The 10,939-nt window shown below is 39.5% G+C and overlaps 1 protein-coding gene across 1 annotated transcript; it reads left to right on the top strand.

The window, feature by feature from the left end:
* Positions 1–963: 963 nt before the first annotated feature.
* LOC114839424 (CMRF35-like molecule 1) lies at positions 964–8,992 on the top strand. Its single transcript, XM_029120438.2, has 10 exons — positions 964–1,032; positions 2,706–3,005; positions 3,141–3,473; positions 3,695–3,848; positions 4,108–4,202; positions 4,633–4,670; positions 5,409–5,498; positions 6,335–6,391; positions 7,226–7,285; positions 7,481–8,992. Exons 1-9 carry the CDS (start codon positions 975–977, stop codon positions 7,271–7,273), a joined length of 1,173 nt encoding a protein of 390 aa, XP_028976271.2. The 5' UTR covers positions 964–974; the 3' UTR covers positions 7,274–7,285; positions 7,481–8,992.
* The last annotated feature ends 1,947 nt before the right edge of the window (positions 8,993–10,939 follow it).

The following is a 10,939-nucleotide window of genomic DNA, read 5'->3' as shown; positions in this document are numbered from 1 at the left end:
TGAGGTACCCCTCATCCAAGCCATGGAAGAGGCCTGTGACCAGATGGAGGTAGCAGCAATGCAAGGATGGATTCGTCATTCAAGACGTTTTTTTCCAAGGTGTCTTGCTAATGACAACTTGCCTGCGATGTTGATGAAATTCTCTGGCCAGATCCAGCTAGGCGAAGAGACAATGTCTAGTTTTTTTTGTTTTAGTTTATTTTTTACAGTAAACTTACAGTACAATATGTAAAGTGACATTTTGTTACAGTATTATGAATCTCCATGTCAACATTTTGGGCGTGTTGAGAAATAAATGAGTTTCTTCAGTCTGCAACATTGGTCTTGTGTAGTGTTTGGTGAATTTACATTATATTTGTACTTTGTTGATGGTAGCCTACTCTAATCATAGGGAAGTAGAAGTGCTAAAAGTGTTTTAGGTTTATCACAGCAGAGTGTAACTCGTGCAAACAGAGTATAGTAATGTGAAACGTGTGTGTTTCATATGGTAACAAAGTGTGGTTTTTAAACAGAAGTGTATAGTTTTTACAAGAGTGTTTAATTATGCAAAGGATCTGTAGTGTTTTGCTAACTGGGTGTGTGGTTGTGCTAATTGTGTGTAGTGTTTTGAAAACACGGGCCATGTTTTGAAAATCGTGCTTAAGCAATACAAAAAAACTGTAAGCTCAGTTGGCCAAAGCGTGGCATTTGCAACACTGGAGATACGGGGATGAATTATACATAAGAGTAAATGTAAAATGTTTATAATGACTCTTGGTCCAAAAGAGTCCTTCTGGAGAAATGACAAAGAAAGATGTGTTAAACTAGTTAATGTAATGCTATATTAGTCATCTGACACTGACTGATATACACAAAACATCAGCAGGAAGAGGTTTAGAGACGTGTGAACATTACATGTGTGTGTTCCTATTTGATCTTGACACATACAGTATAAATATACAGACACAATGTCACACACCGACTCAAACATTCTCATGGCTCCCCACCTCTCCCTCCTCATCCTCTTCCTCATCTTCTCCAGATCCTCAGTGGGTAAGGGTAACATTTCTCTAAAGGGCTGATGTCCTGTCACAAAATTCTGTTGAAACCCTTTGTTATTAATCTCACATTTAAGTTGTTATGGTAGTGGGGTTAATAGAAGATTTTACATGGGGTAACAGAAGGGAGGCAAGTTGAAATTCAAGGGTGGCATTCGATCATTATAAGCTGCATAATTGACTGATCGTGATTATTTAAGCCAGATCGCAATTATATTTATGACAAAGATGTTTTTGCAAAATATTTTGATTCCTAAGTCACATGTTTCCAATCTCAACAAATACCACACATATTATGTCAGTTTCCATCAGTTAAGATGTCAAGCGCATGGGTGCAAAAGACGGAGGTGAAATTGCTTTTATATTCGCACATTCAACAGACTTTCAACAGACTTTCAACAGACGTTCAAACAGATATTCAACAGACATTCACCAATAGCCATTTACAGCTCTGAAAATCAATAATTTATTCATTGATTGTCATATACACATCAAACAACATCTTATTTATTCTATAAATGCCTGCCATACTTTTACAACCTTTGTTTTTGATAGACATTCAATTTAGGATTTAGTAGAAATTCTGGAAATCTGTAATACTGCAATTACAGCTATATAAATCAATAACTTATGAATTGATTGTCATATATACATCAAACAACATCTGATTCATTCTATAAATGCCTGCCATACTTTTACAACCTTTGGTTTTGAAATAAATTCTACTTAGTGACCTTATTATTATTAATAATAATAATATGTAGCAATACTAGGGTTTCCTGAAATCTGTAATACTGCAATTACAGCTTTATAAATCAAGAACGCATTTATTGCTTGTCATATGTACATCAAACAATATCTGATTTATTCTATATATGCCTGCCATACTTTTACAAGTACAGGTACAGTACAACGAAATGCAGTTTGTGCAGAAACTACAGAAGTGCAAATAGAGGAGTGCAGAAATAAGTGTATGTATGTGCAAGTGGAATGTACAGATGTTCAAGTATGTCCAAATGCATTACATATGGCAATTTGAAATTTGCAGTGAAAAATTTACAGATTTACAGAACATTTACAGGTATTAAGTATAATGTATGTACAAGTGAGATAAATGTGGCACTTCTCAGTGGCATTCTGAATTTGCAATCGAGGCAAATTGAAGGAGTAGGGTAACGTGCAACTGAAATGCTGAATTGACTATAAACCCCACAATCACCAGAAATTCTATACAACCCTATCTGTATATCGACTCGCCCAAACCCACTTTTGCCTGCACACTGTCATTAAAAATAGCCCAATAGGGCAGGAAAGCTCCCCATTTGGCAACACTGACCATGGACCGACGCCTGGTGTTTTTACTGGAAGGGAGGAGGAGCAGCACAGTGACAGGAGCATGCAGACTCCAGGACTCAACCATTTTAGAGGGCACTCAGAGATATTGGATTTGGTTACCAAAGAGATTAACGGCTAAAGTAGACAAAAATATAATACCATACAATACAATTAAATATGAATATATTAAATCAGACACTGGAGAAATACATTTGTTTTGTGTGGCTGCTGACACCCCTTTGCCACCCTGGTGGTTTGGCCAGTGTGTCTTGGAGGGTTTAAAGGGTTGGTTTAAATTCACCTTAAATGTTATGTGTTGACGTGTCCACACAGGTAAGTATCTGGATGTACAGACCGGAGGTTCTATCACCATCCCATGTCACTATGATCAGAAATATATACACTACGTCAAATACTGGTGTAAAGGATTTTATTGGAATTCCTGCAATTATGCTGCACGCACAGACAAAACTATGGGAACTAAGACCTCGATATCAGATGACCTCATACGGAGAGTCTTCACTGTGACCATGACTGATCTGACCCCAGCGGACTCTGACTATTACTGGTGCGCTGCAGAGATAAATAAAGGACCAGATATCAGGATACAACAGTTCTACCTATCTGTCACAGGTAAGATCCATACACACCTTGCCAGCAATGTTTGGTAGATTGTTCTTTATACTTACATTTCGTCAGTCAAAATGGATAAATACTATAAAAACACTCTTGTTGATCTAGACTGTTGTTCTCTACACCTGTGTTCAGGTGCTCCAGGACTCTATGTGGAGCAGCAACAGGTGACTGGAGTGGAAGGAGGGAGTGCCACTGTCTGTTGTTACTATAGTAACACTGGAGATGTGGCGTGGTGTAGAGTAGGTGTTCCTTGTGTGTGGTATTCGGGGACTTTAGATGGAGCATTAGGAAGAATAAATCTGGCCATGGATGCTAAGAACAGAAAAGTCTTAACAGTGACTATGAGTGACCTGAAGATGGAGGACGCTGGCTGGTACTGGTGTTCAGTGGGAGACCTTCAAATACCTGTTCAGATCACTGTTAAACCACACTCAGTCACAACACTGAGTACCACCACCAACCACAGTGAGTACGCATCAATGTTATGTACTCAACTTAGTCTTAGTTGGACACTGTTTTCTAAGTTAAATGAATACCTGGAAAGTTATTATACAATTGGATTCCAAATTGCCAAAATTGTATTAAATAAACCACGTTAAATATGAAGATCTCATGCAAGTCAATATCATAGCTCTATGGTAGTTTGCAACAGTCATTTCATTGTTGAAGTTGTTTTTTCCTCACAGAAACCCAATCACCAGACAATCCACAAACATCTTCCACTTCAACTTCTGGCCCTGTGGTGAACACTTCTCATCGTACTGACAGCTCATCTGGTCTTGTAGAAGACAACGCCACCCAAGAAGTTGAGGGTAGAAAACAGAAGAAATACCATCAATGGTTATCACTGACTTTGTTGTTTTTTACTCTCATTATTCAACCAAAAGGATGATTACACAAAAACAAAGACTCTTGAGAAATTAGATATTGATTAAGTAGTTCACAAAATGGTGTTTAATCCAATACTTGTGTACTGGAATACTAAAGTATTAAGACTCTGTCCCAGTTACCCATAACATTATACAGTCATTGTCTCTTTGTGTGTAATTTATTTCTGTAAACCTAGTTAAAGTACATCTTGTTGTCTTCCCTCTATCAGGTTGGATGATCTGAAAATCCTGTTGATTCCTCTGGTCATGTTGCTGGTGTTGATAGCTGGTGTCCTAGTAGCATGGAAGATGTGGAGAAAGCATGGCTAGTAGTGTTGTTGTTTTTTAAATTCTATATTAAAATGTATTTACAAATGTATTATATTAACAGACTATACATCTTGGGGTGCAAAAATTAATTTAATCCAACAAAATGCATAGTAAGATATATAGCATACATATAATACACACATTAAAATAACTGCATGAAAAATTCACAATGAAATAGCTAATGATCAAATAGTGGTAAAGTTAACAAATCAACACTTCTTACATAAATCAATAGTGATGCAGTCCTTTTCTCATCTGTTCTAAGCCAGTAGATGTTAACAGGCATGTCTCTGACTGTCTGCCTTATACATGCTGTATGACACACTCAATTAGCTTTGAGAAGAAAAGAGTTGATGAAGTGGTTAGACTATATTCAGAATTGTTAAACTGTAACACAGGTCATTAATATCTCGCCTCTATTTCAGGAAACAATAAAGCCAATGACCAGCCAACCAATACAGCGGTAGGCTACGTTAATCCTTTCATACATATATACACTATATGGCCAAAAGTATGTGGAAACCCGACCATCACACCTATATGAGCTTGTTGGACATCCCATTCCAAAACCATGGGCATAAATATGGAGCAGCTATAACGTCCGCCAGTTATCTGGAATGCTTTCCACAAGATTTTGGTGTGTCTCTGTGGGAATTTGTGGCCATTTAGCCAAAAGCTTTACACCACTCTATGCTCAGACATGGAAACTTTCTTTGTGATGCTCCTGACACACAGTTCTTGTGCTGATTTTGCTTCCAGATGCAGTTTGGAACTGTGATGCAACAGAGGATAGGCGATTTTTACGCGCTTCAGCGCTCAGCAGCCCCGCTCTATGAGTTTGCCTGGTCTACCATTTCATGGTTGGGGTGTTGTTGCTCCTAGTTGTTCCACTTCACAATTATAGCACTTGACTGGGGCAGAACTAGCAGGGCAGAAATTTCACCAACTGACTTGTGGCAAAGGTGACATCTTATGGTCAGTGCCTCGTTTAAAGTCACTGAGCTTTTTAGAGAACCCATTGTACTACTAATGTTTGTCTATGGAGATTGCAGGGGCTATGTGCTGGATTATATGCAAAGATGAGCAACGACTGAAATATCTCAACTCAAGAATTAGTAGGGGTGTCCACATACTTTTGGCCATATAGAGTGTGATTGTCTAATCTTTAAACACTAATTAACATCCTTTTTGTGTTTACAAGCATAACCCATTTCCCAGTGATGATGCCAGTACTGTCACATACAGTACTATTGCCCTCAAGAGAAAGACCCAGCAAGATTTACAGACCAAGATAAGAAATATCTTTATTTGAAAATGTTGTTTCAAATTTGAAAATGTAAAAGCTCACATTAAAAACAGTTTCATTATATTTCCAGTGCTATTAAGGTGAAGGCACAAACACACACAATAAATGATTATTATCCATAATGATGATAGCATCTAACTAAATGTCACCACCTTGATACAGACTCTGTGTGCTAGAACATGGACCAAATACTAATATTTTCAGTGCTTTCATATGTTAATTTGTCCATGTTTTGTCCAAATTAGCCTTTCAATAATTAACAATACATTGTGCTTTTATTTTTAAACAGTGAACAGATATGTTTGAAAAGTCCATTAAATAAAAAGTGACATTCAGTTCTGTTTGTCACGGTTTAGGGTAGGCAGGACACAAGGTGCCGAGCAAGAGTAGGGAAAAACATCCTTTTCATACTTCCTCACATAAGCAAAAAGCAAACAAGGGCAACATGAATAGGGTCTCCAATTAGAGCCAACGCAGTGCAGCTGCCTCCAATTGGTGAGAACAAAAAAAACGTAGCGCAGAGATGCCTAGAGGCACCTCTGCGGGCAGGCCCTGGCTGGGGTCCCCAGTCGTGTAGAGATGCTTAGAGAACCCCAGCCAGGACATGACACTATCCCATACTAAATCCTGTACTATACAGTATAGCCACATCACCTTTGCTTCAATGTCCAAATAAATATGTGAGGGTGCATATGTAAATTTAGATATGAAAATCTATTTGATTTAGTTAGAACAAGTTCCACTACAGTATATCATGATTAATCACTACACATTCAGTGTAGTTACACATGAATTAGTCTGTTTGTGCTCCTCTGTTACAGGCAGAACCAGAGGATAATGTGGTCTACAGTTCAGTAGCCCACCACCTGACCAGAAAGGTCAGTATTGGCATCTCCTGTCCTACCTCCTATACAGACAGGGCCCTTCTGAATGGTGCAGTGGTAAAGTCTAATACAGGTTGCAGCTTATCAAGAATGCATGGGTGGTTTTGCAGGTGGAGATGCAAATTGGATCAGCTCCATCCAGAGTTGGTGGGGTTAGTGTTGGACAGGATTTGCCTTGTCGTGACTCCTTTCGGTTTGTGTTGCACCTGCAAGCTCAGTCATTGTTGTTGCATTGCGATGCGTTGTCCTCCAAGCAGGTAGATGCTGATGAGGTAGATGCAGGTAGATGCTTCCTAGTTGGGTGACATCTCTGTCCGACTCTCCAGAGCCTACTGAGATTTGCTGTGGCGATGCAAGGCCACGACAGGGAAATGGAGGATAAAAAACATTTCCATCACCAACAGAGACAAAGCTACTGACAACTGTTATTTTGTACTCGGTAAAATTGCGTGCAGTGACAAATGTGGCCTGAGCTCCTTTAAAAAAATATATATTTAATACAAATTTAGGCTATGGATATTTTCCGTTCTTAAAATATTATACTTTTGAGAATAGAAAATTGTGTAGAGATCAGGCCATTAAAGCGAACATATCGGTAGCATACAGAGTCAGTACAGCTCTTAGCATGTTGGCTCTCGGTTGCCAGACATTATTGTCCTGCAGTAAGGACTGGGAAGCCACTAGATAGCGTTGTTGCACAGCCAATACAATACCAGGCCACGTGACAGCTAAAGCACTTTTATTGTGTTGAGCTTCAGAAAAATGTAAATGTCAATAACATCTACTGTGTGTGTGTGTGTGTGTGTGGGTATTTCTCCTCTTCAACAGGCAACAGGACCAGATGATAATGTCCTCTACAGTTCATTAGTCCTATAGGTGACAAAAGAGGTGGGTGTTGGAGTCTTCTGCCTGCTATAATACATGTTAGTGTTCAGTGTGACACTGACTGGGTTATATAGTTCCTAGATATCTAGGCTCAGTTTAGCTTTTTTCACAGGTTAGGAGTTAAAGGAGAGGATTCTTATCCATGATCAGTAAACTTCTCCCCTGAGCTTTTGACTCAATGATTTCCTTCCTCTCCAGCAGGTGGCAGCAGCATAGCAGTGACTGACCAGACTTGTATGGACACTGCTGTTAAATCCCTAATGAACTCCTCCTCACTCCACTTCACCATCGGCCCTCCATTTGCACACTCATGTGTTTCGGCCATTTGCACACTCATGTGTTTCAGCCATTTGCACACTCATGTGTTTCAGCCATTTGCACAAGAGTTCCAACTGCTGAAGGAACAAAAAAAAAAAATACAATAATGCAGACTCCACAGGTAAAGTGGATTCCCATAAGTCACCACATTATTTATGAGCAATGAACAAAACACCACCTTAATTACATTGCAATTGTTAATGTTTTACTGCTAATAGATTTTAATTTCATTCTTGTTTTATTCATTAAAAAAGGCCCATTCATTTCATCATTTTAATTACCAGTGTGTCCCAATGTTGATGCATTTATTAATCAGATCCTGGGAAGGTAAAGGGTTAAAACCTCTGCGCCCTGTGAGTTCTGGGGGCGGCAATAACAGCCTGAGGGCATCAGATGCCCCACCTGGGTGGTCAACTGGCAGACCCAGCAGCTGTTGTTCAGATACGACTGGTGTTTTGGAAATTCTTGAACTGATGTTTACTTAGTCCTGTACATGTATAAATGGGTTACTAGTTAAACCACTTATCTCTCTATGGAAGTAACCTTCTGAATATCGCATTGAGAGAAAATGTAGAACTCTGACCAGCACGCGTCACACCCCCATCTCATGACTGGAGAAGCAGGGAGTTCTTCACATAAGGGCTAGACCCTAAACATGGCTGGATGAGATTGGTTTTTGCATGGACATTGCCAATGAAGTCTTCCACCATTTTAAAGTGGTCTCTTGACTGGGACTTCTAACTTTAATGGTTGATCCCTCCTGATGAACTGGTTAGGATTCCCACCGGGTCATCAGGAGGGATCAGCCAATGAAATGTATTTGTGAATGGCCCATAATTTTGCGTAACACAGATTCAGACATGCCCCTCTGAACCTGTGTGTGTGGTGTCATGGTGGTGGGAGTCAGCAGAACCAGCTGCTCCATTGAGAACATTTATGTTTCTTTCCAGTTTTATTTCCAGTTCTGTGTGAGTTTTTGGCAATGTGCAAATGTATCTTCATCTGACAATATCTGAATGTTTTATATGTGACCACCTTCTTCCATTGCTCCATGGTCCAGTTCTGATGCTCATAATGTATGCCCATTGTAGGCGCTTCCTGTAGTGGATGGGTCAGCATGGTCCCCCTGACTGGTCTGTGGCTACGCAGCCCCATACGCAATAAACTGCAATGCATCGTGTGTTCTGACACCGTTCTATCAGTACCAGCATTAACTTTTTCAGCAATTTGAGCTACAGTAGCACATCTGTTGGATCAGACCAAGTGGACCAGCCTTTGCTCCCCATGTCCATCATGGAGCCTTGGCCTCCCATGACCCTGTTACCAGTTCACCACTTTTCCTTCTTTGGAACACTTTTGATAGGTACTGACCACTGCAGACCGGAAACACCCCACAAGAGCTGTAGTTTTGGAGATTCTCTGACCCAGTCGTTTAGCCATCACAATTTGGCCCTTGTCAAAGTCACTCAGATCCTTATGCTTGCCCATTTTTCCTGCTTCTAACACATCAACCTAGAGGACAGAATGTTCACTTGCTGCCTAACATATCCCATGCACTGACAGGTGTCATGATGACGAGATTATCAGTGTTTTTCACTTCACCTGTCAGTGGTCATAATGTCATGGCTGATCGGTGTATAACACACATGATGTGTCGTGCCTAAGAAGAGCTGCTAACCATGTTATATTGGTCATATATCACAGGTATCAACATTCAGTATTCAAAGCAACCTATTTTTAAGTACTTGTAAATTTGTATTAATTGACCACCCATTTCTTCTTGTCTGTTGAATGTGAGTTTTGAATGTTTTCATTCAATGTTTTTTGTTACTTAATATATTGTGTTGTCATTACTTTTTCCATCTGTAATGTATTCATTTGCTTTGCTATTAAACAAATGTCAATATATACAGTATCAGAAGTAGTTTACAATGCTTGAGGCAACAACACAATATATTACTCTGTGTTTTACCTGTCACGGAAACTTAGCAGGTTTTGTGGTAATGCAGCTTCCTGATCTGACTAAACCTTCAGGTTTTTGGACATCTGTGTTTTTGAGCTGCGTTTAATGTTAATTTCCTATGAATTCATGTGTATTTCCTCTGAGAGCCATAACTCCATCTCTGTGGCACACACCTACTCAACTCTATGATTTTCAATCGTTAGTGACCTATGTTGTAACCGAGGCTATCAGGATACCATTGACCCTTGACCTCAAACAGCACTTCTTAGAAAAAGCCAAGAGCTAAAATGCATTGTAAAAACATAAGCAGGAAGAGGGTTGAAAGGTCTGTGATCATTACTTGTGTGTGTTCCTCTTTGTTCTTGACACATACACTAACAATATATCAATACCATGTCACACACTGACTCAAACATTCACATGGCTCCCCACTTCTCACTTCCTCATCCTCTTCCTCGTCTTCTCTAGACTCTCAGCAGGTTAGGGTAGCCTTTCTGCAAATGGCTGGAGTTCTGTGACTAAATTCAGCTTAAACCCTTGTCTATTAATATCATTTTTAAAGGTGGGTTTAAATTGTCTGTAAATATGTTTGGTGTTGATGTCTCCACACTGATGGACATCTGTTGACAAGTTCCATCACCATCTTATGTCACTATGATCTAGAATACATACACATTATGTAAAATGCTGGTTTAAAGAAACGTCTGGAGGTTGTTTAAACATGCAGCTCCCTCTGCATTTAAATACTTAATATCATATTTGGAGCACCAATTTTCTTGTCGTTTCATCAGTGTGTATCAAGAACTTCTCCCCAGAGCTTTTGACTAAATGTCTTCCTTCCTCTCCAGCAGGTAGCAGCAGCATAGCAGTGACTGACCAGACATGTATGGACACTGCTGTTAAATCCCTGATGAATCCCTCCTCGTTCCACTTCACCTTCAGTCCTCCATTTGCACAAGCACAAGGGCTTCAAGTGCTTCACAGTTCACACTCTATTTAAGGCGTCTCACTGGCAACTTGCTATTCACACCTCTGACTGGAACTTCTCTGTAGACACTGCAATTGTTATGTACAAGATAAAATACTTTTTAGCAATATTTTTTTTTTAAATGACATTCTGCAAAGTTCTGTAGGAATCCACAGGCTGAATAATCACTTATAGATGTGAGCAGATATTTGGAGTTCTCAGGCTAGCGTACTTGGTATATTTGTTCTGTCTTACATAGCTATAAAGTTAATAATTTTCGCTGTTGTTTCTGGTGTGTTTCTTCTCCCTTGGTGCCTACTGTAAGTGTTTGTATCTGTGTTCAGGTTCTCCAGGACTATAAAGCTAATCATTTCCGCTATATATTTTTTTGTCTCTACATGCAACAACA

This window comes from Esox lucius, chromosome 6 (genome assembly GCF_011004845.1).
Source record: "Esox lucius isolate fEsoLuc1 chromosome 6, fEsoLuc1.pri, whole genome shotgun sequence".
Lineage (NCBI taxonomy): Eukaryota > Metazoa > Chordata > Actinopteri > Esociformes > Esocidae > Esox > Esox lucius.
The sequence above is the reverse complement of the archived record's forward strand: the minus strand, read 5'-3'. Positions and strand labels throughout refer to the sequence as shown.

Excerpts from the sequence above, each read along its gene's own strand:
- LOC114839424 (XM_029120438.2), top strand. The coding sequence starts at position 975 with ATGGCTCCCCACCTCTCCCTCCTCATCCTCTTCCTCATCTTCTCCAGA. Across the intron at positions 3,849-4,107 it reads CAGAAGAAATACCATCAATG|GTTGGATGATCTGAAAATCC; the intron begins GTTATCACTGAC and ends TCCCTCTATCAG. Across the intron at positions 6,392-7,225 it reads CCCACCACCTGACCAGAAAG|GCAACAGGACCAGATGATAA; the intron begins GTCAGTATTGGC and ends CCTCTTCAACAG.